Genomic DNA, 25,121 nt, shown 5'->3' on the forward strand with positions numbered 1-25,121 from the left:
TGTGTGTGTTTCTGTGCCTGTGTGTGTGTCTGTTTCTGTGCCTGTGGTGTGTGTGTGTGTGTGTGTGTGTTTCTGCTGCCTGTGTGTGTGTGTGTGTTTCTCTGCCTGTGTGTGTGTGTGTGTTTCTGTGCCTGTGTGTGTGTGTGTGTTTCTCTGCCTGTGTGTGTGTGTGTGTTTCTCTGCCTGTGTGTGTGTGTGTGTTTGTGTGTCTGTGTGTGTGTGTGTGTGTGTGTTTCTGTGTTGTGTGTGTGTTTCTGTGACTGTGTGTGTGTGTGTGTTTCTGTGCCTGTGTGTGTGTGTTTGTGCCTGTTTGTGTGTGTTTCTGTGCCTGTGTGTGTGTGTGTGTTTCTGTGCCTGTGTGTGTGTGTTTCTGTGCCTGTGTGTGTGTGTTTCTGTGCCTGTGTGTGTGTGTGTATGTTTCTGTGCCTGTGTGTGTGTGTGTGTTTCTGTGCCTGTGTGTGTGTGTTTCTGTGTCTGTGTGTGTGTGTGTGTGTGTTTCTCTGCCTGTGTGTGTGTGTGTGTGTGTTTCTGTGCCTGTGTGTGTGTGTGTGTGTTTCTGTGCCTGTGTGTGTGTTTCTGTGCCTGTGTGTGTGTGTGTGTGTTTCTCTGCCTGTGTGTGTGTGTGTTTCTGTGCCTGTGTGTGTGTGTGTGTGTTTCTGTGCCTGTGTGTGTGTTTCTGTGCCTGTGTGTGTGTGTTTGTGTTTCTGTGCCTGTGTGTGTGTGTGTGTTTCTGTGCCTGTGTGTGTGTGTGTGTTTCTGTGCCTGTGTGTGTGTGTGTGTTTCTGTGCCTGTGTGTGTGTGTGTTTCTGTGCCTGTGTGTGTGTGTGTGTTTCTGTGCCTGTGTGTGTGTGTGTTTCTGTGCCTGTGTGTGTGTGTGTGTGTTTCTGTGCCTGTGTGTGTGTGTGTGTGTGTGTGTTTCTGTGCCTGTGTGTGTGTGTGTGTTTCTGTGCCTGTGTGTGTGTGTGTGTTTCTGTGCCTGTGTGTGTGTGTGTTTCTGTGCCTGTGTGTGTGTGTGTGTGTTTCTGTGCCTGTGTGTGTGTGTGTGTTTCTGTGCCTGTGTGTGTGTGTGTGTTTCTGTGCCTGTGTGTGTGTGTGTGTTTCTGTGCCTGTGTGTGTGTTTGTGCCTGTGTGTGTGTTTGTGCCTTTGTGTGTGTGTTTCTGTGCCTGTGTGTGTGTGTGTTTCTGTGCCTGTGTGTGTGTGTGTTTCTGTGCCTGTGTGTGTGTGTGTTTCTGTGCCTGTGTGTGTGTGTTTCTGTGCCTGTGTTTGTGTGTTTCTGTGCCTGTGTGTGTCTGTGTTTCTGTGCCTGTGTGTGTGTGTGTGTTTCTGTGCCTGTGTGTGTGTGTTTCTGTGCCTGTGTGTGTGTTCGTGTTTCTGTGCCTGTGTGTGTGTGTTTCTGTGCCTGTGTGTGTGTGTTTCTGTGCCTGTGTGTGTGTGTGTGTGTGTTTCTGTGCCTGTGTTTGTGTGTGTGTGTGTGTTTCTGTGCCTGTGTGTGTGTGTGTTTCTGTGCCTGTGTGTGTGTGTTTCTGTGCCTGCGTGTGTGTGTGTGTTTCTGTGTGTGTGTGTGTGTTTCTGTGCCTGTGTGTGTGTGTGTTTCTGTTCCTGTGTGTGTGTGTTTCTGTGCCTGTTTGTGTGTGTGTTTCTGTGCCTGTGTGTTTGTGTGTTTCTGTGCCTGTGTGTGTGTGTGTGTGTTTCTGTGCCTGTGTGTGTGTGTGTGTGTGTGTGTGTATCTGTGCCTGTGTGTGTGTGTGTGTGTGCGTGTGTGTGTGTGTTTCTGTGCCTGTGTGTGTGTGTGTGTGTGTGTGTGTTTTTCTGTGCCTGTGTGTGTGTGTGTGTGTGTGTTTCTGTGCCTGTGTGTGTGTGTGTGTGTGGTTCTGTGCCTGTGTGTGTGTTTCTGTGCCTGTGTGTGTGTGTTTCTGTGCCTGTGTGTGTGTGTGTGTGTTTCTGTGCCTGTGTGTGTGTGTGTGTGTGTGTGTTTCTGTGCCTGTGTGTGTGTGTGTGTGTGTTTCTGTGCCTGTGTGTGTGTGTGTGTGTTTCTGTGCCTGTGTGTGTGTGTTTCTGTGCCTGTGTGTGTGTGTGTGTTTCTGTGCCTGTGTGTGTGTGTTTCTGTGCCTGTGTGTGTGTGTTTCTGTGCCTGTGTATGTGTGTGTTTCTGTGCCTGTGTATGTGTGTGTTTCTGTGCCTGTGTGTGTGTGTTTTTCTGTGCCTGTGTGTGTTTGTTTCTGTGCCTGTGTGTGTGTGTGTTTCTGTGCCTGTGTGTGTGTGTGTGTGTGTGTTTCTGTGCCTGTGTGTGTGTGTGTGTGTGTTTCTGTGCCTGTGTGTGTGTGTGTGTGTTTCTGTGCCTGTGTGTGTGTGTGTGTGTGTTTCTGTGCCTGTGTGTGTGTGTGTGTGTTTCTGTGCCTGTGTGTGTGTGTGTGTTTCTGTGCCTGTGTGTGTGTGTGTGTTTCTGTGCCTGTGTGTGTGTGTTTCTGTGCCTGTGTGTGTGTGTGTTTCTGTGTCTGTGTGTGTGTGTGTTTCTGTGCCTGTGTGTGTGTGTGTTTCTGTGCCTGTGTGTGTGTGTGTTTCTGTGCCTGTGTGTGTGTGTGTGTTCCTGTGCTTGTGTGTGTGTGTGTTTCTGTGACTGTGTGTGTGTGTGTTTCTGTGCCTGTGTGTGTGTTTGTGCCTGTGTGTGTGTTTGTGCCTGTTTGTGTGTGTTTCTGTGCCTGTGTCTGTGTGTGTTTCTGTGCCTGTGTGTGTGTGTGTTTCTGTGCCTGTGTGTGTGTGTGTGTGTTTCTGTGCCTGTGTGTGTGTGTGTGTTTCTGTGCCTGTGTGTGTGTGTTTCTGTGCCTGTGTGTGTGTGTGTGTGTGTGTGTGTGTTTCTCTGCCTGTGTGTGTGTGTGTGTTTCTCTGCCTGTGTGTGTGTGTGTGTGTTTCTGTGCCTGTGTGTGTGTGTGTGTGTTTCTCTGCCTGTGTGTGTGTGTGTGTTTCTCTGCCTGTGTGTGTGTGTGTGTGTGTTTCTGTGCCTGTGTGTGTGTGTGTGTGTGTGTGTTTCTGTGTCTGTGTGTGTGTTTCTGTGCCTGTGTGTGTGTGTTTGTGTTTCTGTGCCTGTGTGTGTGTGTGTGTTTCTGTGCCTGTGTGTGTGTGTGTGTGTTTCTGTGCCTGTGTGTGTGTGTGTGTTTCTGTGCCTGTGTGTGTGTGTGTTTCTGTGCCTGTGTGTGTGTGTGTTTCTGTGCCTGTGTGTGTGTGTGTGTGTTTCTGTGCCTGTGTGTGTGTGTGTGTGTGTGTGTGTGTGTGTTTCTGTGCCTGTGTGTGTGTGTGTGTTTCTGTGCCTGTGTGTGTGTTTCTGTGCCTGTGTGTGTGTGTTTCTGTGCCTGTGTGTGTGTGTGTTTTTCTGTGCCTGTGTGTGTGTGTGTTTCTGTGCCTGTGTGTGTGTGTGTTTCTGTGCCTGTGTGTGTGTGTGTTTCTGTGCCTGTGTGTGTGTGTGTGTTTCTGTGCCTGTGTGTGTGTGTGTGTGTTTCTGTGCCTGTGTGTGTGTGTGTTTCTGTGCCTGTGTGTGTGTGTGTTTCTGTGCCTGTGTGTGTGTGTGTTTCTGTGCCTGTGCGTGTGTGTGTTTCTGTGCCTGTGTGTGTGTGTGTGTGTGTTTCTGTGCCTGTGTGTGTGTGTGTGTTTCTGTGCCTGTGTGTGTGTGTGTGTATGTGTTTCTGTGCCTGTGTGTGTGTCTTTCTGTGCCTGTGTGTGTGTTTGTGCCTGTGTGTGTGTTTCTGTGCCTTTGTGTGTGTGTTTCTGTGCCTGTGTGTGTGTGTGATTCTGTGCCTGTGTGTGTGTGTTTCTGTGCCTGTGTTTGTGTGTTTCTGTGCCTGTGTGTGTGTGTTTCTGTGCCTGTGTGTGTGTGTGTGTTTCTGTGCCTGTGTGTGTGTTCGTGTTTCTGTGCCTGTGTGTGTGTGTGTTTCTGTGCCGGTGTGTGTGTGTTTCTGTGCCTGTGTGTGTGTGTGTGTGTTTCTGTGCCTGTGTTTGTGTGTGTGTGTGTGTTTCTGTGCCTCTGTGTGTGTGTGTGTTTCTGTGCCTCTGTGTGTGTGTGTGTGTTTCTGTGCCTGTGTGTGTGTGTGTGTGTTTCTGTGCCTGTGTGTGTGTGTGTGTTTCTGTGCCTGTGTGTGTGTGTGTGTTTCTGTGCCTGTGTGTGTGTGTGTTTCTGTGCCTGTGTGTGTGTGTGTGTTTCTGTGCTTGTGTGTGTGTGTGTTTCTGTGACTGTGTGTGTGTTTCTGTGCCTGTGTGTGTGTTTGTGCCTGTGTGTGTGTTTGTGCCTGTTTGTGTGTGTTTCTGTGCCTGTGTGTGTGTGTGTTTCTGTGCCTGTGTGTGTGTGTTTCTGTGCCTGTGTGTGTGTGTGTATGTTTCTGTGCCTGTGTGTGTGTGTGTGTTTCTGTGCCTGTGTGTGTGTGTTTCTGTGTCTGTGTGTGTGTGTGTGTGTGTGTTTCTCTGCCTGTGTGTGTGTGTGTGTGTGTTTCTGTGCCTGTGTGTGTGTGTGTGTGTGTGTTTCTGTGCCTGTGTGTGTGTTTCTGTGCCTGTGTGTGTGTGTGTGTTTCTCTGCCTGTGTGTGTGTGTGTGTTTCTGTGCCTGTGTGTGTGTGTGTGTGTTTCTGTGCCTGTGTGTGTGTTTCTGTGCCTGTGTGTGTGTGTTTGTGTTTCTGTGCCTGTGTGTGTGTGTGTTTCTGTGCCTGTGTGTGTGTTTGTGCCTGTGTGTGTGTTTGTGCCTTTGTCTGTGTGTTTCTGTGCCTGTGTGTGTGTGTGTTTCTGTGCCTGTGTGTGTGTGTGTGTGTTTCTGTGCCTGTGTGTGTGTGTGTGTGTTTCTGTGCCTGTGTGTGTGTGTGTGTTTCTGTGCCTGTGTATGTGTGTGTGTTTCTGTGCCTGTGTGTGTGTGTGTGTTTCTGTGCCTGTGTGTGTGTGTGTTTCTGTGCCTGTGTGTGTGTGTGTGTGTTTCTGTGCCTGTGTGTGTGTGTGTGTTTCTGTGCCTGTGTGTGTGTGTGTGTTTCTGTGCCTGTGTGTGTGTGTGTGTTTCTGTGCCTGTGTGTGTGTTTGTGCCTGTGTGTGTGTTTGTGCCTTTGTGTGTGTGTTTCTGTGCCTGTGTGTGTGTGTGTTTCTGTGCCTGTGTGTGTGTGTGTTTCTGTGCCTGTGTGTGTGTGTGTTTCTGTGCCTGTGTGTGTGTGTTTCTGTGCCTGTGTTTGTGTGTTTCTGTGCCTGTGTGTGTCTGTGTTTCTGTGCCTGTGTGTGTGTGTGTGTTTCTGTGCCTGTGTGTGTGTGTTTCTGTGCCTGTGTGTGTGTTCGTGTTTCTGTGCCTGTGTGTGTGTGTTTCTGTGCCTGTGTGTGTGTGTTTCTGTGCCTGTGTGTGTGTGTGTGTGTTTCTGTGCCTGTGTTTGTGTGTGTGTGTGTGTTTCTGTGCCTGTGTGTGTGTGTGTGTGTGTGTTTCTGTGCCTGTGTGTGTGTGTGTGTTTCTGTGCCTGTGTGTGTGTGTGTGTTTCTGTGCCTGTGTGTGTGTGTGTGTTTCTGTGCCTGTGTGTGTTTGTGTGTTTCTGTGCCTGTGTGTGTTTCTGTGCCTGTGTGTGTGTGGTGTGTGTGTGTGTGTTTCTGTGCCTGTGTGTGTGTGTGTTTCTGTGCCTGTGTGTGTGTGTTTCTGTGCCTGCGTGTGTGTGTGTGTTTCTGTGTGTGTGTGTGTGTTTCTGTGCCTGTGTGTGTGTGTGTTTCTGTTCCTGTGTGTGTGTGTGTTTCTGTGCCTGTTTATGTGTGTGTTTCTGTGCCTGTGTGTGTGTGTGTTTCTGTGCCTGTGTGTGTGTGTGTGTTTCTGTGCCTGTGTGTGTGTGTGTGTGTGTGTGTGTTTCTGTGCCTGTGTGTGTGTGTGTGTGCGTGTGTGTGTGTGTTTCTGTGCCTGTGTGTGTGTGTGTGTGTGTGTTTCTGTGCCTGTGTGTGTGTGTGTGTGTGTGTTTCTGTGCCTGTGTGTGTGTGTGTGTGGTTCTGTGCCTGTGTGTGTGTTTCTGTGCCTGTGTGTGTGTGTTTCTGTGCCTGTGTGTGTGTGTGTGTTTCTGTGCCTGTGTGTGTGTGTGTGTGTGTGTTTCTGTGCCTGTGTGTGTGTGTGTGTTTCTGTGCCTGTGTGTGTGTGTGTGTGTGTTTCTGTGCCTGTGTGTGTGTGTGTTTCTGTGCCTGTGTGTGTGTGTGTTTCTGTGCCTGTGTGTGTGTGTTTCTGTGCCTGTGTGTGTGTGTTTCTGTGCCTGTGTATGTGTGTGTTTCTGTGCCTGTGTGTGTGTGTTTTTCTGTGCCTGTTTGTGTTTGTTTCTGTGCCTGTGTGTGTGTGTGTTTCTGTGCCTGTGTGTGTGTGTTTTTCTGTGCCTGTGTGTGTGTGTGTGTGTGTTTCTGTGCCTGTGTGTGTGTGTGTTTCTGTGCCTGTGTGTGCGTGTGTGTTTCTGTGCCTGTGTGTGTGTGTGTGTGTGTTTCTCTGCCTGTGTGTGTGTGTGTGTTTCTGTGCCTGTGTGTGTTTGTGTGTGTTTCTGTGCCTGTGTGTGTGTGTGTGTGTGTGTTTCTGTGCCTGTGTGTGTGTGTGTGTTTCTGTGCCTGTGTGTGTGTGTTTCTGTGCCTGTGTGTGTGTGTGTGTTTCTGTGCCTGTGTGTGTGTGTGTGTGTTTCTGTGTGTGTGTGTGTGTGTGTGTGTTTCTGTGCCTGTGTGTGTGTGTGTGTGTGTGTTTCTGTGCCTGTGTGTGTGTGTATGTGTGTTTCTGTGCCTGTGTGTGTGTGTGTGTGTGTTTCTGTGCCTGTGTGTGTGTGTGTGTGTTTCTGTGCCTGTGTGTGTGTCTGTTTCTGTGCCTGTGTGTGTGTGTGTGTGCCTGTGTGTGTGTGTTTCTGTGCCTGTGTGTGTGTGTGATTCTGTGCCTGTGTGTGTGTGTTTCTGTGCCTGTGTTTGTGTGTTTCTGTGCCTGTGTGTGTGTGTTTCTGTGCCTGTGTGTGTGTGTGTGTTTCTGTGCCTGTGTGTGTGTTCGTGTTTCTGTGCCTGTGTGTGTGTGTGTTTCTGTGCCGGTGTGTGTGTGTTTCTGTGCCTGTGTGTGTGTGTGTGTGTTTCTGTGCCTGTGTTTGTGTGTCTGTGTGTGTTTCTGTGCCTGTGTGTGTGTGTGTGTGTGTTTCTGTGCCTGTGTGTGTGTGTGTGTTTCTGTGCCTGTGTGTGTGTGTGTGTTTCTGTGCCTGTGTGTGTGTGTGTGTTTCTGTGCCTGTGTGTGTGTGTGTTTCTGTGCCTGTGTGTGTGTGTGTTTCTGTGCTTGTGTGTGTGTGTGTTTCTGTGACTGTGTGTGTGTGTGTGTTTCTGTGCCTGTGTGTGTGTTTGTGCCTGTGTGTGTGTTTGTGCCTGTTTGTGTGTGTTTCTGTGCCTGTGTGTGTGTGTGTTTCTGTGCCTGTGTGTGTGTGTTTCTGTGCCTGTGTGTGTGTGTGTATGTTTCTGTGCCTGTGTGTGTGTGTGTGTTTCTGTGCCTGTGTGTGTGTGTGTGTGTGTTTCTCTGCCTGTGTGTGTGTGTGTGTGTTTCTGTGCCTGTGTGTGTGTGTGTGTGTGTGTTTCTGTGCCTGTGTGTGTGTTTCTGTGATGTGTGTGTGTTTGTGTTTCTCTGCCTGTGTGTGTGTGTGTGTTTCTGTGCCTGTGTGTGTGTGTGTGTTTCTGTGCCTGTGTGTGTTTGTGTGTTTCTGTGCCTGTGTGTGTGTGTGTTTCTGTGCCTGTGTGTGTGTGTGTGTTTCTGTGCCTGTGTGTGTGTGTGTTTCTGTGCCTGTGTGTGTGTGTGTGTGTGTTTCTGTGCCTGTGTGTGTGTGTGTGTGTGTGTGTGTTTCTGTGCCTGTGTGTGTGTGTGTGTTTCTGTGCCTGTGTGTGTGTGTGTGTTTCTGTGCCTGTGTGTGTGTGTGTTTCTGTGCCTGTGTGTGTGTGTGTGTGTTTCTGTGCCTGTGTGTGTGTGTGTGTGTTTCTGTGCCTGTGTGTGTGTGTGTGTTTCTGTGCCTGTGTGTGTGTGTTTCTGTGCCTGTGTGTGTGTTTGTGCCTGTGTGTGTGTTTGTGCCTTTGTGTGTGTGTTTCTGTGCCTGTGTGTGTGTGTGTTTCTGTGCCTGTGTGTGTGTGTGTTTCTGTGCCTGTGTGTGTGTGTGTTTCTGTGCCTGTGTGTGTGTGTTTCTGTGCCTGTGTTTGTGTGTTTCTGTGCCTGTGTGTGTGTGTGTTTCTGTGCCTGTGTGTGTGTGTGTGTTTCTGTGCCTGTGTGTGTGTGTTTCTGTGCCTGTGTGTGTGTTCGTGTTTCTGTGCCTGTGTGTGTGTGTTTCTGTGCCTGTGTGTGTGTGTTTCTGTGCCTGTGTGTGTGTGTGTGTGTTTCTGTGCCTGTGTTTGTGTGTGTGTGTGTGTTTCTGTGCCTGTGTGTGTGTGTGTGTGTGTGTGTGTGTTTCTGTGCCTGTGTGTGTGTGTGTGTTTCTGTGCCTGTGTGTGTGTGTGTTTCTGTGCCTGTGTGTGTGTGTGTGTTTCTGTGCCTGTGTGTGTTTCTGTGCCTGTGTGTGTGTGGTGTGTGTGTGTGTGTTTCTGTGCCTGTGTGTGTGTGTGTATCTGTGCCTGTGTGTGTGTGTTTCTGTGCCTGCGTGTGTGTGTGTGTTTCTGTGTGTGTTTGTGTTTCTGTGCCTGTGTGTGTGTGTGTTTCTGTTCCTGTTTGTGTGTGTGTTTCTGTGCCTGTGTGTGTGTGTTTCTGTGCCTGTGTGTGTGTGTTTCTGTGCCTGTGTGTGTGTGTGTGTGTGTGTGTGTTTCTGTGCCTGTGTGTGTGTGTGTGTGCGTGTGTGTGTGTGTTTCTGTGCCTGTGTGTGTGTGTGTGTGTTTCTGTGCCTGTGTGTGTGTGTGTGTTTCTGTGCCTGTGTGTGTGTGTGTGTGTGGTTCTGTGCCTGTGTGTGTGTTTCTGTGCCTGTGTGTGTGTGTTTCTGTGCCTGTGTGTGTGTGTGTGTGTGTTTCTGTGCCTGTGTGTGTGTGTGTGTGTGTGTGTGTTTCTGTGCCTGTGTGGGTGTGTGTGTGTGTGTGTTTCTGTGCCTGTGTGTGTGTGTGTGTGTTTCTGTGCCTGTGTGTGTGTGTGTTTCTGTGCCTGTGTGTGTGTGTGTTTCTGTGCCTGTGTGTGTGTGTTTCTGTGCCTGTGTGTGTGTGTTTCTGTGCCTGTGTATGTGTGTGTTTCTGTGCCTGTGTGTGTGTGTTTTTCTGTGCCTGTGTGTGTTTGTTTCTGTGCCTGTGTGTGTGTGTGTTTCTGTGCCTGTGTGTGTGTGTTTTTCTGTGCCTGTGTGTGTGTGTGTGTGTGTGTTTCTGTGCCTGTGTGTGTGTGTGTTTCTGTGCCTGTGTGTGTGTGTGTGTTTCTGTGCCTGTGTGTGTCTGTGTGTGTTTCTCTGCCTGTGTGTGTGTGTGTGTGTGTTTCTGTGCCTGTGTGTGTTTGTGTGTGTTTCTGTGCCTGTGTGTGTGTGTGTGTGTGTTTCTGTGCCTGTGTGTGTGTGTGTGTTTCTGTGCCTGTGTGTGTGTTTCTGTGCCTGTGTGTGTTTGTGTTTCTGTGCCTGTGTGTGTGTGTGTTTCTGTGCCTGTGTGTGTGTGTGTGTGTTTCTGTGTGTGTGTGTGTGTGTGTGTTTCTGTGCCTGTGTGTGTGTGTGTGTGTGTTTCTGTGCCTGTGTGTGTGTATGTGTGTTTCTGTGCCTGTGTGTGTGTGTGTGTGTGTTTCTGTGCCTGTGTGTGTGTGTGTGTGTGTGTTTCTGTGCCTGTGTGTGTGTGTATGTTTCTGTGCCTGTGTGTGTGTCTGTTTCTGTGCCTGTGTGTGTGTGTGTGTGTTTCTGTGCCTGTGTGTGTGTGTGTGTTTCTGTGCCTGTGTGTGTGTTTCTGTGCCTGTGTGTGTGTGTGTGTTTCTGTGCCTGTGTGCGTGTGTGTTTCTGTGCCTGTGTGTGTATGTGTTTCTGTGCCTGTGTGTGTGTGTTTCTGTGCCTGTGTGTGTGTGTGTGTTTCTGTGCCTGTGTGTGTGTGTGTGTGTGTGTTTCTGTGCCTGTGTGTGTGTGTGTGTGTTTCTGTGCCTGTGTGTTTGTCTGTGTTTCTGTGCCTGTGTGTGTGTTTGTGCCTGTGTGTGTGTTTGTGCCTCTGTGTGTGTGTTTCTGTGCCTGTGTGTGTGTGTGTTTCTGTGCCTGTGTGTGTGTGTGTTTCTCTGCCTGTGTGTGTCTGTTTCTGTGCCTGTGTGTGTGTTTCTGTGCCTCTGTGTGTGTGTGTTTCTGTGCCTGTGTGTGTGTTTCTGTGCCTGTGTGTGTGTGTGTTTCTGTGCCTGTGTGTGTGTGTGTGTGTGTTTCTGTGCCTGTGTGTGTGTGTGTGTTTCTGTGCCTGTGTGTGTGTGTGTGTGTGTGTGTGGTTCTGTGCCTGTGTGTGTGTGTGTTTCTGTGCGTGTGTGTGTGTGTGTGCGTGTTTCTGTGCCTGTGTGTGTGTGTGTGTGTTTCTGTGCCTGTGTGTGTGTGTGTGTTTCTCTGCCTGTGTGTGTGTGTGTGTTTCTGTGCCTGTGTGTGTGTGTGTTTCTGTGCCTGTGTGTATGTGAGTTTCTGTGCCGGTGTGTGTGTGTGTTTCTGTGCCTGTGTGTGTGTGTGTTTCTGTGCCTGTGTGTGTGTGTGTTTCTGTGCCTGTGTGTGTGTGTGTTTCTGTGCCTGTGTGTGTGTGTGTGTTTCTGTGCCTGTGTGTGTGTGTTTCTGTGCCTGTGTGTGTGTGTGTGTGTGTTTCTCTGCCTGTGTGTGTGTGTGTGTGTTTCTCTGCCTCTGTGTGTGTGTGTGTGTTTCTGTGCCTGTGTGTGTGTGTGTGTGTGTGTTTCTGTGCCTGTGTGTGTGTTTCTGTGCCTGTGTGTGTGTGTGTGTTTCTGTGTCTGTGTGTGTGTGTGTGTTTCTGTGCCTGTGTGTGTGTGTGTGTTTCTGTGCCTGTGTGTGTTTGTGTGTTTCTGTGCCTGTGTGTGTGTGTGTGTGTTTCTGTGCCTGTGTGTGTGTGTTTTTCTGTGCCTGTGTGTGTGTGTGTGTTTCTGTGCCTGTGTGTGTGTGTGTTTCTGTGCCTGTGTGTGTGTGTGTGTTTCTGTGCCTGTGTGTGTGTGTGTGTGTGTGTGTTTCTGTGCCTGTGTGTTTGTGTGTGTTTCTGTGCCTGTCTGTGTGTGTGTGTGTGTGTTTCTGTGCCTGTGTGTGTGTGTTTCTGTGCCTGTGTGTGTGTGTGTTTTTCTGTGCCTGTGTGTGTGTGTGTGTTTCTGTGCCTGTGTGTGTGTGTGTGATTGTTTCTGTGCCTGTGTGTGTGTGTGTGTTTCTTTGCCTGTGTGTGTGTGTTTCTGTGCCGGTGTGTGTGTGTGTTTGTGTGTTTCTGTGCCTGTGTGTGTGTGTGTTTCTGTGCCTGTGTGTGTGTGTGTTTCTGTGTCTGTGCGTGTGTGTGTTTCTGTGCCTGTGTGTGTGTGTGTGTGTGTGTGTTTCTGTGCCTGTGTGTGTGTGTGTGTTTCTGTGCCTGTGTGTGAGTGTGTGTTTCTGTGCCTGTGTGTGTGTGTGTGTTTCTGTGCCTGTGTGTGTGTTTCTGTGCCTGTGTGTGTGTTTGTGCCTGTGTGTGTGTTTGTGCCTTTGTGTGTGTGTTTCTGTGCCTGTGTGTGTGTGTTTCTGTGCCTGTGTGTGTGTGTGTTTCTGTGCCTGTTTGTGTGTGTTTCTGTGCCTGTGTGTGTGTGTGTTTCTGTGCCTGTGTGTGTGTGTTTCTGTGCCTGTGTTTGTGTGTTTCTGTGCCTGTGTTTGTGTGTTTCTGTGCCTGTGTGTGTGTGTTTCTGTGCCTGTGTGTGTGTGTGTTTCTGTGCCTGTGTGTGTGTGTGTTTCTGTGCCTTTGTGTGTGTGTGTGTGTGTTTCTGTGCCTGTGTGTGTGTGTGTGTTTCTGTGCCTGTGTGTGTGTGTGTTTCTGTGCCTGTGTGTGTGTGTGTGTTTCTGTGCCTGTGTGTGTGTGTGTGTTTCTGTGCCTGTGTGTGTGTGTGTGTGTGTTTCTGTGCCTGTGTGTGTGTGTGTTTCTGTGCGTGTGTGTGTGTGTGCGTGTTTCTGTGCCTGTGTGTGTGTGTGTGTTTCTGTGCCTGTGCCTGTGTGTGTGTGTGTGTGTTTCTGTGCCTGTGTGTGTGTGTGTTTGTGTTTCTGTGCCTGTGTGTGTGTGTGTGTTTCTGTGCCTGTGTGTGTGTGTGTGTGTTTCTGTGCCTGTGTGTGTGTGTGTTTCTGTGCCTGTGTGTGTGTTTCTGTGTCTGTGTGTGTGTGTGTGTGTGTGTGTGTGTGTTTCTGTGCCTCTGTGTGTGTGTGTGTGTGTGTGTGTGTTTCTGTGCTTGTGTGTGTGTTTCTGTGCTTGTCTGTGTGTTTCTGTGGCTGTGTGTGTGTTTCTGTGCCTGTGTGTGTTTCTGTGCCTCTGTGTGTGTGTGTGTGTGTGTGTTTCTGTGCGTGTGTGTGTGTGTGTGTGTGTGTGTGTGTTTCTGTGCCTGTGTGTGTGTGTGTTTCTGTGCCTGTGTGTGTGTGTGTGTGTGTGTGTGTGTGTTTCTGTGCCTGTGTGTGTGTGTGTGTGTTTCTGTGCCTGTGTGTGTGTGTTTCTGTGCCTGTGTGTGTTTGTTTCTGTGCCTGTGTGTGTGTTTCTGTGCCTGTGTGTGTGTGTGTGCGTGTGTGTTTCTGTGCCTGTGTGTGTGTGTGTTTCTGTGCCTGTGTGTGTTTGTGTGTGTTTCTGTGCCTGTGTGTGTGTGTGTCTTTCTGTGCCTGTGTGTGTGTGTTTCTGTGCCTGTGTGTGCGTGTGTGTGTGTTTCTGTGCCTGTGTGTGTGTGTGTGTGTTTCTCTGCCTGTGTGTGTGTGTGTTTCTGTGCCTGTGTGTGTGTGTGTGTTTCTGTGCCTGTGTGTGTGTTTCTGTGCCTGTGTGTGTGTGTGTGTGTTTCTGTGCCTGTGTGTGTGTGTGTGTTTCTGTGCCTGTGTGTGTGTGTGTGTTTCTGTGCCTGTGTGTGTGTGTGTGTGTGTGTGTTTCTGTGCCTGTGTGTGTGTGTGTTTCTGTGCGTGTGTGTGTGTGTGTGTGTGTTTCTGTGCCTGTGTGTGTGTGTGTTTCTGTGCCTGTGTGTGTGTGTGTGTGTGTTTCTGTGCCTGTGTGTGTGTGTGTGTGTGTTTCTGTGCCTGTGTGTGTGTGTGTGTGTTTCTGTGCCTGTGTGTGTGTGTGTGTGTGTTTCTGTGCCTGTGTGTGTGTGTGTGTGTTTCTGTGCCTGTGTGTGTGTGTGTGTTTCTGTGCCTGTGTGTGTGTGTGTTTCTGTGCCTGTGTGTGTGTGTTTCTGTGCCTGTGTGTGTGTGTGTTTCTGTGTCTGTGTGTATGTGTGTTTCTGTGCCTGTGTGTGTGTGTGTTTCTGTGCCTGTGTGTGTGTGTGTGTTTCTGTGCCTGTGTGTGTGTGTGTGTTTCTGTGCTTGTGTGTGTGTGTGTTTCTGTGACTGTGTGTGTGTGTGTGTGTTTCTGTGCCTGTGTGTGTGTTTGCGCCTGTGTGTGTGTTTGTGCCTGTTTGTGTGTGTTTCTGTGCCTGTGTCTGTGTGTGTTTCTGTGCCTGTGTGTGTGTGTGTTTCTGTGCCTGTGTGTGTGTGTGTGTGTGTTTCTGTGCCTGTGTGTGTGTGTGTGTTTCTGTGCCTGTGTGTGTGTGTGTTTCTGTGCCTGTGTGTGTGTGTGTGTGTGTGTTTCTCTGCCTGTGTGTGTGTGTGTGTTTCTCTGCCTGTGTGTGTGTGTGTGTTTCTGTGCCTGTGTGTGTGTGTGTGTGTGTTTCTGTGTCTGTGTGTGTGTTTCTGTGCCTGTGTGTGTGTGTTTGTGTTTCTGTGCCTGTGTGTGTGTGTGTGTTTCTGTGCCTGTGTGTGTGTGTGTGTTTCTGTGCCTGTGTGTGTGTGTGTGTTTCTGTGCCTGTGTGTGTGTGTGTTTCTGTGCCTGTGTGTGTGTGTGTTTCTGTGCCTGTGTGTGTGTGTGTGTTTCTGTGCCTGTGTGTGTGTGTGTGTGTGTGTGTGTGTGTGTGTGTTTCTGTGCCTGTGTGTGTGTGTGTGTGTTTCTGTGCCTGTGTGTGTGTGTGTGTTTCTGTGCCTGGGTGTGTGTGTGTGTGTGTGTGTGTGTGTGTGTTTCTGTGCCTGTGTGTGTGTGTTTCTGTGCCTGTGTGTGTGTGTGTTTTTCTGTGCCTGTGTGTGTGTGTGTGTTTCTGTGCCTGTGTGTGTGTGTGTTTCTGTGCCTGTGTGTGTGTGTGTGTTTCTGTGCCTGTGTGTGTGTGTGTGTTTCTGTGCCTGTGTGTGTGTGTGTTTCTGTGCCTGTGTGTGTGTGTGTTTCTGTGCCTGTGTGTGTGTGTGTTTCTGTGCCTGTGCGTGTGTGTGTTTCTGTGCCTGTGTGTGTGTGTGTGTGTTTCTGTGCCTGTGTGTGTGTGTGTGTTTCTGTGCCTGTGTGTGTGTGTGTGTGTGTGTGTGTTTCTGTGCCTGTGTGTGTGTGTTTCTGTGCCTGTGTGTGTGTTTGTGCCTGTGTGTGTGTTTCTGTGCCTTTGTGTGTGTGTTTCTGTGCCTGTGTGTGTGTGTGATTCTGTGCCTGTGTGTGTGTGTTTCTGTGCCTGTGTTTGTGTGTTTCTGTGCCTGTGTGTGTGTGTTTCTGTGCCTGTGTGTGTGTGTGTGTTTCTGTGCCTGTGTGTGTGTTCGTGTTTCTGTGCCTGTGTGTGTGTGTGTTTCTGTGCCGGTGTGTGTGTGTTTCTGTGCCTGTGTGTGTGTGTGTGTGTTTCTGTGCCTGTGTTTGTGTGTGTGTGTGTGTTTCTGTGCCTGTGTGTGTGTGTGTGTGTGTTTCTGTGCCTGTGTGTGTGTGTGTGTTTCTGTGCCTGTGTGTGTGTGTGTGTTTCTGTGCCTGTGTGTGTGTGTGTTTCTGTGCCTGTGTGTGTGTGTGTTTCTGTGCCTGTGTGTGTGTGTGTGTTTCTGTGCTTGTGTGTGTGTGTGTTTCTGTGACTGTGTGTGTGTGTGTGTTTCTGTGCCTGTGTGTGTGTTTGTGCCTGTGTGTGTGTTTGTGCCTGTTTGTGTGTGTTTCTGTGCCTGTGTGTGTGTGTGTTTCTGTGCCTGTGTGTGTGTGTTTCTGTGCCTGTGTGTGTGTGTGTATGTTTCTGTGCCTGTGTGTGTGTGTGTGTTTCTGTGCCTGTGTGTGTGTGTGTTTCTGTGTCTGTGTGTGTGTGTGTGTGTGTTTCTGTGCCTGTGTGTGTGTGTGTGTGTTTCTGTGCCTGTGTGTGTGTTTCTGTGCCTGTGTGTGTGTTTCTGTGCCTGTGTGTGTGTGTGTGTGTTTCTCTGCCTGTGTGTGTGTGTGTGTTTCTGTGCCTGTGTGTGTGTGTGTGTTTCTGTGCCTGTGTGTGTGTTTCTGTGCCTGTGTGTGTGTGTTTGTGTTTCTGTGCCTGTGTGTGTGTGTGTGTTTCTGTGCCTGTGTGTGTGTGTGTGTTTCTTTGCCTGTGTGTGTGTGTGTGTTTCTGTGCCTGTGTGTTTGTGTGTTTCTGTGCCTGTGTGTGTGTGTGTTTCTGTGCCTGTGTGTGTGTGTGTTTCTGTGCCTGTGTGTGTGTGTGTGTGTTTCTGTGCCTGTGTGTGTGTGTGTGTGTGTGTGTTTCTGTGCCTGTGTGTGTGTGTGTGTTTCTGTGCCTGTGTGTGTGTGTGTGTTTCTGTGCCTGTGTGTGTGTGTGTTTCTGTGCCTGTGTGTGTGTGTGTGTGTTTCTGTGCCTGTGTGTGTGTGTGTTTCTGTGCCTGTGTGTGTGTTTGTGCCTGTGTGTGTGTTTGTGCCTTTGTGTGTGTGTTTCTGTGCCTGTGTGTGTGTGTGTTTCTGTGCCTGTGTGTGTGTGTGTTTCTGTGCCTGTGTGTGTGTGTGTGTTTCTGTGCCTGTGTGTGTGTGTGTGTTTCTGTGCCTGTGTGTGTGTGTGTTTCTGTGCCTGTGTGTGTGTGTGTGTTTCTGTGCCTGTGTGTGTGTTTCTGTGCCTGTGTGTGTGTTTGTGCCTGTGTGTGTGTTTGTGCCTTTGTGTGTGTGTTTCTGTGTCTGTGTGTGTGTGTGTTTCTGTGCCTGTGTGTGTGTTTCTGTGCCTGTGTTTGTGTGTTTCTGTGCCTGTGTGTGTCTGTGTTTCTGTGCCTGTGTGTGTGTGTGTGTTTCTGTGCCTGTGTGTGTGTGTTTCTGTGCCTGTGTTTGTGTTCGTGTTTCTGTGCCTGTGTGTGTGTGTTTCTGTGCCTGTGTGTGTGTGTTTCTGTGCCTGTGTGTGTGTGTGTGTGTTTCTGTGCCTGTGTTTGTGTGTGTGTGTGTGTTTCTGTGCCTGTGTGTGTGTGTGTGTGTGTGTGTTTCTGTGCCTGTGTGTGTGTGTGTGTTTCTGTGCCTGTGTGTGTGTGTGTGTTTCTGTGCCTGTGTGTGTGTGTGTGTGTTTCTGTGCCTGTGTGTGTTTCTGTGCCTGTGTGTGTGTGGTGTGTGTGTGTGTGTTTCTGTGCCTGTGTGTGTGTGTGTTTCTGTGCCTGTGTGTGTGTGTTTCTGTGCCTGCGTGTGTGTGTGTGTTTCTGTGTGTGTGTGTGTCTTTCTGTGCCTGTGTGTGTGTGTGTTTCTGTTCCTGTGTGTGTGTGTGTTTCTGTGCCTGTTTGTGTGTGTGTTTCTGTGCCTGTGTGTGTGTGTGTTTCTGTGCCTGTGTGTGTGTGTGTGTGTTTCTGTGCCTGTGTGTGTGTGTGTGTGTGTGTGTGTGTTTCTGTGCCTGTGTGTGTGTGTGTGTGTGCGTGTGTGTGTGTGTTTCTGTGCCTGTGTGTGTGTGTGTGTGTGTGTGTTTCTGTGCCTGTGTGTGTGTGTGTGTGTTTCTGTGCCTGTGTGTGTGTGTGTGTTGTTCTGTGCCTGTGTGTGTGTTTCTGTGCCTGTGTGTGTGTGTTTCTGTGCCTGTGTGTGTGTGTGTGTGTGTTTCTGTGCCTGTGTGTGTGTGTGTGTGTGTGTGTGTGTTTCTGTGCCTGTGTGTGTGTGTGTGTGTGTGTTTCTGTGCCTGTGTGTGTGTGTGTGTGTTTCTGTGCCTGTGTGTGTGTGTGTTTCTGTGCCTGTGTGTGTGTGTGTTTCTGTGCCTGTGTGTGTGTGTTTCTGTGCCTGTGTGTGTGTGTTTCTGTGCCTGTGTATGTGTGTGTTTCTGTGCCTGTGTGTGTGTGTTTTTCTGTGCCTGTGTGTGTTTGTTTCTGTGCCTGTGTGTGTGTGTGTTTCTGTGCCTGTGTGTGTGTGTTTTTCTGTGCCTGTGTGTGTGTGTGTGTGTGTGTTTCTGTGCCTGTGTGTGTGTGTGTTTCTGTGCCTGTGTGTGTGTGTGTGTTTCTGTGCCTGTGTGTGTCTGTGTGTGTTTCTCTGCCTGTGTGTGTGTGTGTGTGTGTGTTTCTGTGCCTGTGTGTGTTTGTGTGTGTTTCTGTGCCTGTGTGTGTGTGTGTGTGTGTGTGTGTGTGTTTCTGTGCCTGTGTGTGTGTGTGTGTTTCTGTGCCTGTGTGTGTGTGTTTCTGTGCCTGTGTGTGTGTGTTTCTGTGCCTGTGTGTGTTTGTGTTTCTGTGCCTGTGTGTGTGTGTGTTTCTGTGCCTGTGTGTGTGTGTGTGTGTTTCTGTGTGTGTGTGTGTGTGTGTGTGTGTTTCTGTGCCTGTGTGTGTGTGTGTGTGTGTGTGTGTGTTTCTGTGCCTGTGTGTGTGTGTATGTGTGTTTCTGTGCCTGTGTGTGTGTGTGTGTGTGTGTTTCTGTGCCTGTGTGTGTGTGTGTGTTTCTGTGCCTGTGTGTTGTCTGTTTCTGTGCCTGTGTGTGTGTGTGTGTGTTTCTGTGCCTGTGTGTGTGTGTGTGTTTCTGTGCCTGTGTGTGTGTTTCTGTGCCTGTGTGTGTGTGTGTGTGTGTGTGTTTCTGTGCCTGTGTGTGTGTGTGTTTCTGTGCCTGTGTGTGTATGTGTTTCTGTGCCTGTGTGTGTGTGTTTCTGTGCCTGTGTGTGTGTGTGTGTTTCTGTGCCTGTGTGTGTGTGTGTGTTTCTGTGCCTGTGTGTGTGTGTGTGTGTTTCTGTGCCTGTGTGTTTGTCTGTGTTTTTGTGCCTGTGTGTGTGTTTGTGCCTGTGTGTGTGTTTGTGCCTCTGTGTGTGTGTTTCTGTGCCTGTGTGTGTGTGTGTTTCTGTGCCTGTGTGTGTGTGTGTTTCTCTGCCTGTGTGTGTCTGTTTCTGTGCCTGTGTGTGTGTTTCTGTGCCTGTGTGTGTGTGTGTTTCTGTGCCTGTGTGTGTGTGTGTTTCTGTGCCTGTGTGTGTGTGTGTGTGTGTTTCTGTGCCTGTGTGTGTGTGTGTGTTTCTGTGCCTGTGTGTGTGTGTGTGTGTGTGTCTGTGCCTGTGTGTGTGTGTGTTTCTGTGCGTGTGTGTGTGTGTGTGCGTGTTTCTGTGCCTGTGTGTGTGTGTGTGTGTTTCTGTGCCTGTGTGTGTGTGTGTGTTTCTCTGCCTGTGTGTGTGTGTGTGTGTGTTTCTGTGCCTGTGTGTGTGTGTGTGTGTTTCTGTGCCTGTGTGTGTGTGTGTTTCGTTCCTGTGTGTGTGTGTGTGTGTGTTTCTGTGCCTGTGTGTGTGTGTGTTTCTGTGCCTGTGTGTGTGTTTCTGTGCCTGTGTGTGTGTGTGTGTGTGTGTGTTTCTGTGCCTCTGTGTGTGTGTGTGTGTGTTTCTGTGCCTGTGTGTGTGTTTCTGTGCCTGTGTGTGTGTTTCTGTGCCTGTGTGTGTGTTTCTGTGCCTGTGTGTGTGTTTTTCTGTGCCTGTGTGTGTGCTTCTGTGCCTGTGTGTTTGTTTCTGTGCCTGTGTGTGTGTTTCTGTGCCTGTGTGTGTGTTTCTGTGCCTGTGTGTGTGTGTGTTTCTGTGCCTGTGTTTGTGTGTGTGTTTCTGTGCCTGTGTGTCTGTGTGTGTTTCTGTGCCTGTGTGTGTGTGTGTGTTTCCGTGCCTGTGTGTTTCTGTGCCTGTGTGTGTGTGTGTTTCTGTGCCTGTGTGTGTGTGTGTGTGTGTGTGTTTCTGTGCCTGTGTGTGTGTGTGTGTTTCTGTGCCTGTGTGTGTGTGTGTGTGTTTCTGTGCCTGTGTGTGTGTTTCTGTGTCTGTGTGTGTGTGTGTTTCTGTGCCCGTGTGTGTGTCTGTTTCTGTGCCTGTTTGTGTGTGTGTTTCTGTGCCTGTGTGTGTGTGTGTGTGTTTCTGTGCCTGTGTGTGTGTGTGTGTGTGTGTGTTTCTGTGCCTGTGTGTGTGTGTGTGTGCGTGTGTGTGTGTGTTTCTGTGCCTGTGTGTGTGTGTGTGTGTGTGTGTGTTTCTGTGCCTGTGTGTGTGTGTGTGTGTGTTTCTGTGCCTGTGTGTGTGTGTGTGTGTGGTTCTGTGCCTGTGTGTGTGTTTCTGTGCCTGTGTGTGTGTGTTTCTGTGCCTGTGTGTGTGTGTGTGTGTTTCTGTGCCTGTGTGTGTGTGTGTGTGTGTGTGTGTTTCTGTGCCTGTGTGTGTGTGTGTGTGTGTGTGTGTGTGTTTCTGTGCCTGTGTGTGTGTGTGTGTGTTTCTGTGCCTGTGTGTGTGTGTGTTTCTGTGCCTGTGTGTGTGTGTGTTTCTGTGCCTGTGTGTGTATTCTGTGCCTGTGTGTGTGTGTTTCTGTGCCTGTGTATGTGTGTGTTTCTGTGCCTGTGTGTGTGTGTTTTTCTGTGCCTGTGTGTGTGTGTTTCTGTGCCTGTGTGTGTGTGTGTTTCTGTGCCTGTGTGTGTGTGTGTTTCTGTGCCTGTGTGTGTGTGTGTGTGTGTGTTTCTGTGCCTGTGTGTGTGTGTGTTTCTGTGCCTGTGTGTGTGTGTGTGTTTCTGTGCCTGTGTGTGTGTGTGTGTTTCTCTGCCTGTGTGTGTGTGTGTGTGTTTCTGTGCCTGTGTGTGTTTGTGTGTGTTTCTGTGCCTGTGTGTGTGTGTGTGTGTGTTTCTGTGCCTGTGTGTGTGTGTGTTTCTGTGCCTGTGTGTGTGTGTTTCTGTGCCTGTGTGTGTTTGTGTTTCTGTGCCTGTGTGTGTGTGTGTTTCTGTGCCTGTGTGTATGTGTGTGTGTTTCTGTGCCTGTGTGTGTGTGTGTGTGTTTCTGTGCCTGTGTGTGTGTGTGTGTGTGTTTCTGTGCCTGTGTGTGTGTGTGTGTGTGTTTCTGTGCCTGTGTGTGTGTGTGTGTGTGTGTGTTTCTGTGCCTGTGTGTGTGTGTGTGTTTCTGTGCCTGTGTGTGTGTCTGTTTCTGTGCCTGTGTGTGTGTGTGTGTGTGTTTCTGTGCCTGTGTGTGTGTGTGTGTTTCTGTGCCTGTGTGTGTGTTTCTGTGCCTGTGTGTGTGTTTCTGTGCCTGTGTGTGTGTTTCTGTGCCTGTGTGTGTGTGTGTTTCTGTGCCTGTGTGTGTATGTGTTTCTGTGCCTGTGTGTGTGTGTTTCTGTGCCTGTGTGTGTGTGTGTTTCTGTGCCTGTGTGTGTGTGTGTGTTTCTGTGCCTGTGTGTGTGTGTGTGTGTGTTTCTGTGCCTGTGTGTTTGTCTGTGTTTCTGTGCCTGTGTGTGTGTTTGTGCCTGTGTGTGTGTTTGTGCCTCTGTGTGTGTGTTTCTGTGCCTGTGTGTGTGTGTGTTTCTGTGCCTGTGTGTGTGTGTGTTTCTCTGCCTGTGTGTGTCTGTTTCTGTGCCTGTGTGTGTGTTTCTGTGCCTGTGTGTGTGTGTGTTTCTGTGCCTGTGTGTGTGTTTCTGTGCCTGTGTGTGTGTGTGTTTCTGTGCCTGTGTGTGTGTGTGTGTGTTTCTGTGCCTGTGTGTGTGTGTGTGTTTCTGTGCCTGTGTGTGTGTGTGTGTGTGTGTGTGTTTCTGTGCCTGTGTGTGTGTGTGTTTCTGTGCATGTGTGTGTGTGTGTGCGTGTTTCTGTGCCTGTGTGTGTGTGTGTGTGTTTCTGTGCCTGTGTGTGTGTGTGTGTTTCTCTGCCTGTGTGTGTGTGTGTTTCTGTGCCTGTGTGTGTGTGTGTGTGTTTTTCTGTGCCTGTGTGTGTGTGTTTCGTTCCTGTGTGTGTGTGTGTGTGTGTGTGTTTCTGTGCCTGTGTGTGGTTGTGTTTCTGTGCCTGTGTGTGTGTTTCTGTGCCTGTGTGTGTGTGTGTGTGTGTGTTTCTGTGCCTGTGTGTGTGTGTGTGTGTGTTTCTGTGCCTGTGTGTGTGTTTCTGTGCCTGTGTGTGTGTTTCTGTGCCTGTGTGTGTGTTTCTGTGCTTGTGTGTGTGTTTTTCTGTGCCTGTGTGTGTGCTTCTGTGCCTGTGTGTTTGTTTCTGTGCCTGTGTGTGTGTTTCTGTGCCTGTGTGTGTGTTTCTGTGCCTGTGTGTGTGTGTGTTTCTGTGCCTGTGTTTGTGTGTGTGTTTCTGTGCCTGTATGTCTGTGTGTGTTTCTGTGCCTGTGTGTGTGTGTGTGTTTCCGTGCCTGTGTGTTTCTGTGCCTGTGTGTGTGTGTGTTTCTGTGCCTGTGTGTGTGTGTGTGTTTCTGTGCCTGTGTGTGTGTGTGTGTGTGTTTCTGTGCCTGTGTGTGTGTGTGTGTGTGTTTCTGTGCCTGTGTGTGTGTTTCTGTGTCTGTGTGTGTGTGTGTTTCTGTGCCCGTGTGTGTGTGTGTTTCTGTGCCTGTGTGTGTGTTTGTGTGTTTCTGTGCCCGTGTGTGTGTGTTTCTGTGCCTGTGTGTGTGTGTGTTTCTGTGCCCGCATGTGTGTGTGTGTGTGTGTGTGTGTGTTTCTGTGCCCGTGTGTGTGTGTGTGCGTGTGTGTTTCTGTGCCTGTGTGTGTTTCTGTGCCTGTGTGTGTGTGTGTTTCTGTGCCTGTGTGTGTGTGTGTGTTTCTGTGCCTGTGTGTGTGTGTGTGTTTCTGTGCCTGTGTGTGTGTGTGCGTTTCTGTGCCTGTGTGTGTGTGTGTTTCTGTGCCTGTGTGTGTGTGTGTGTTTCTGTGCCTGTGTGTGTGTGTGTGTTTCTGTGCCTGTGTGTGTGTGTGTGTGTTTCTGTGCCTGTGTGTGTGTGTGTGTTTGTTTCTGTGCCTGTGTGTGTGTGTGTGTTTCTGTGCCTGTGTGTGTGTGTGTTTCTGTGCCTGTGTGTGTGTGTGTGTTTCTGTGCCTGTGTGTGTGTGTGTGTGTGTGTGTGTGTGTGTGTTTCTGTGCCTGTGTGTGTGTTTGTTTCTGTGCCTGTGTGTGTCTGTGTGTGTTTCTGTGCCTGTGTGTGTGTGTGTTTGTTTCTGTGCCTGTGTGTGTGCTTCTGTTTCTGTGCCTGTGCGTGTGTGTTTCTGTGCCTGTGTGTGTGTGCGTGTGTGTTTCTGTACCTGTGTGTCCGTGTGTGTTTCTGTGCCTGTGTGTGCGTGTGTGTTTCTGTGCCTGTGTATTTGTGTTTTTGTGTTTGTGTGCGTATGTCTGTGCGGCCTGTGTTCATGTGTTTCTCTCCCTCAGGAGTCGATGAAGATTGCAATCCAACACCGGGATCGTCCTCTGCAGGCTCTTTGCCTGCTCTGCTTTGCGGACATTCATCGACATCACACTGATGCTATGGTAAGGCTAGAGGAGACACTGGCCTAATGCTAATGTCACTAGGCTAGTAATGCAGAGGCCCAGGCTAATGATTTGGGGACATTGCTTCAAATCCCACCATTGCAGCTGGTTACTACCATTCAATCCATAAATCTGGAATTGGAAGCTAGCCTCAGTAATAGTGGCCAAAACCATCGATTGTAGTAAAAACCCATCTGGTTTACTAATGCCCTTTAGAGAAGGAAATCTGCCGTCTTTACTTGGCTTGCCTACATGTGACTCCACACCCACAACAATGTGGTTGACTCTCAAACGCTCTCTTAAATAGCCGAATAAGCCAATCAGTTCATGGGCAATTGGGGATGGACTACAAATGCTGGCCTTGCCAGTGACACCTACATCCAGTGAGAAAATAAAGAAAAAAAAATGGACATTGTTTCCCAATGTGAGTGAAGCAATTTGGATTTAGTGGCACTGTCACCGTGTTAGTGATATTTGCCCTAATTGTCATACGCAGACTCAGCCCTGCTGTGTCATTAACCTCTCTCAAACATCAGATTGTGATTTGATGATGGCTGGCAGCTCAGCATATCTTGCCCAGCCAGGCAGTGTGAACTGCCCACTTGACCCTCTGCAGTGCGTGGGCTGGAGGGACAGCCGCAGAGTGACCATTTCAGTGTTTCACGCAGTCATACTGAAAACACATCCAATCTCTTTCTGGGTGACTTGTGACTGGGAGGGGAATTGAGGGGCGGGCTATGCAGGAGCATGGCTGCTGGAGCCTACAGTGGGAGAATGTTGTTGTGGGGGGGGTGTAGGTGGGTGAGACACTGAGTCAGGGGCAAAGGGGAAGGACTGGATCTGGGGGTGGATGAGGGGGAGCAGCTGAATTAGGGGGTGAGGCGAGGGGCTAAAGGGGAGGGGCACAATCTTGGGAGTTGGGGGAGGGGCCAAATCAGGGGATGAGGTGAGGGGCTAAAGGGGAGGGGCACAATCTGGGAGTGAGGGGGAGGGGCTGAAGGGGAGGGTTTGAATTTGGGGGTGAGGGAGAGGGTTTGAATTTGGGGGGTGAGGGGGTCAGAATTTGGGGGGTGAGGGGGCAAGAATTTGGAGGGTGAGTGGGGGCATAATTTGGGAGGTAAGGGGGGCTGACCCTGGGGGGTGAGGGGAAGGGGCTGAAGGGGAGGGGCTCAGTCTGGGGCTTGAAGGGGAAGGGCTGAAGGGTTGAGGGGGAGGGGCTGGCAGAGCGGCTGAATCTAGGGGTGAGAGTGAGGGGAAGGGGCTGAATCTGGGAGGTGAGGGTGACGGACGGAATCTAGGGTTGAAGGGGCGGGGCTGAATCTGACAGTTGAGAGTGGAGAACTGAATGTGGGAGGTGAAGGGGAGGGGCTCAATATGCAGAGTGAGGGGAAAGGACTAAATCTGGGGGTTAGGAGGTGGGGATATATCTGGGCGGGGCGTGAGAGTGAGGGGCTTAAATTGGCTTGGTGAGGGGAAGGGGCTGAATCTGGGGAGGTGAGGGGAAGGGGCTGAATCTGGGGAGGTGAGGGGAAGGGGCTGAATCTGGGGAGGTGAGGGGAAGGGGCTGAATCTGGGGAGGTGAGGGGAAGGGGCTGAATCTGGGGAGGTGAGGGGAAGGGGCTGAATCTGGGGGTGAAGGACTGAATCTGGGAGTTAAGGGGGTGGGGCTAAATCTGGGGCAATGAGCTGGAGTGGTTAAATCTGGAGCAGTGAGGGGGAGGGGCTCAATCTGTGGCTTAAGGGTGAGGAGCTGATTCTGGGGCTTGAGGGAGAAGGGCTTAATCTGAGGGTGAGGGTTAGGGGCTGAATCTGGGGGGTGAGGGGGAGAGGCTGAATCTGGGGAGGGGTTGAGGGGCAGGGGCTGAATCTGGAAAGGAAGGGGCTGAAGGGGAAGGGCTGAATCTGAGGGGGAGGGGTGAATCTGGGAGGTGAGGTGGAGGGGCTAAATCAGGGGGGGGTGAGGGGCTGAAACTGGGGTTTGAGGGGGAGGAGCTGAATCTGGGGAGGTGAGGGGGAGGGGAAAAAACAGGGGATGAGGGGGATTGGCTAAATTTGGGGAATGGGGGAGGGGAGGGGCTGCACATGGAGAATGCGGGGGAGGGGACGAATATGGGGATGAGAGAGGGGCTGAATCTGGGGCTGAGGGGAAAAGCTTAAGTTTGGGGGTAAGGGGGAGGGGCAGCATCAGTGGGGTGAGACAGGGGGGCTTAATCTGGGGCTGAGGGAAGGGTCTGAGGGGTGAGGGTTGAGGACTGAACCTGAGGGATAGGGGAGGCGGGAAGAATGTAGGGCCTGAATTTGTGAGTTGCTCCAGTGAATCCTGCAGATATAACACACGATAGACATGGTGCAATGTGGGAACAGCTTGATAATTCAGACAGTCGACAAAGTGTAGTGAGGGAGCAGCTGGATAGTACAGACTGCAGATACAGTGAGGGAGCAGCTAGATAGTAGACCGTGCAGTCACAGTGCAGTGAGTGAGCAGATCGATAGTAAACACTACATATGCAGTGCAGTGAGGGAACAGCAGGATAGTACACACTGCAAATAGTGCAGTCAGGGAGCAGCTCGATAGTACAAACTGCAGACACAGTTCAGTGGAGGAGCAGATGGATAGGACACAC

The 25,121-nt window shown here is 50.1% G+C and overlaps 1 protein-coding gene across 2 annotated transcripts in view; it reads left to right on the forward strand.

Moving 5' to 3' along the window:
• Positions 1-25,121, forward strand: part of rapsn (receptor-associated protein of the synapse, 43kD) — a 543,441-nt gene that overhangs the window by 348,331 nt on the left and 169,989 nt on the right. For both annotated transcript variants that reach the window (XM_041196585.1, XM_041196586.1), the window contains exon 2: positions 22,399-22,497. In XM_041196585.1, coding sequence (XP_041052519.1) covers positions 22,399-22,497 — 99 coding nt within the window. The remainder of the gene's footprint in view (positions 1-22,398; positions 22,498-25,121) is intronic.

This window comes from Carcharodon carcharias, chromosome 10 (genome assembly GCF_017639515.1).
Source record: "Carcharodon carcharias isolate sCarCar2 chromosome 10, sCarCar2.pri, whole genome shotgun sequence".
NCBI lineage: Eukaryota > Metazoa > Chordata > Chondrichthyes > Lamniformes > Lamnidae > Carcharodon > Carcharodon carcharias.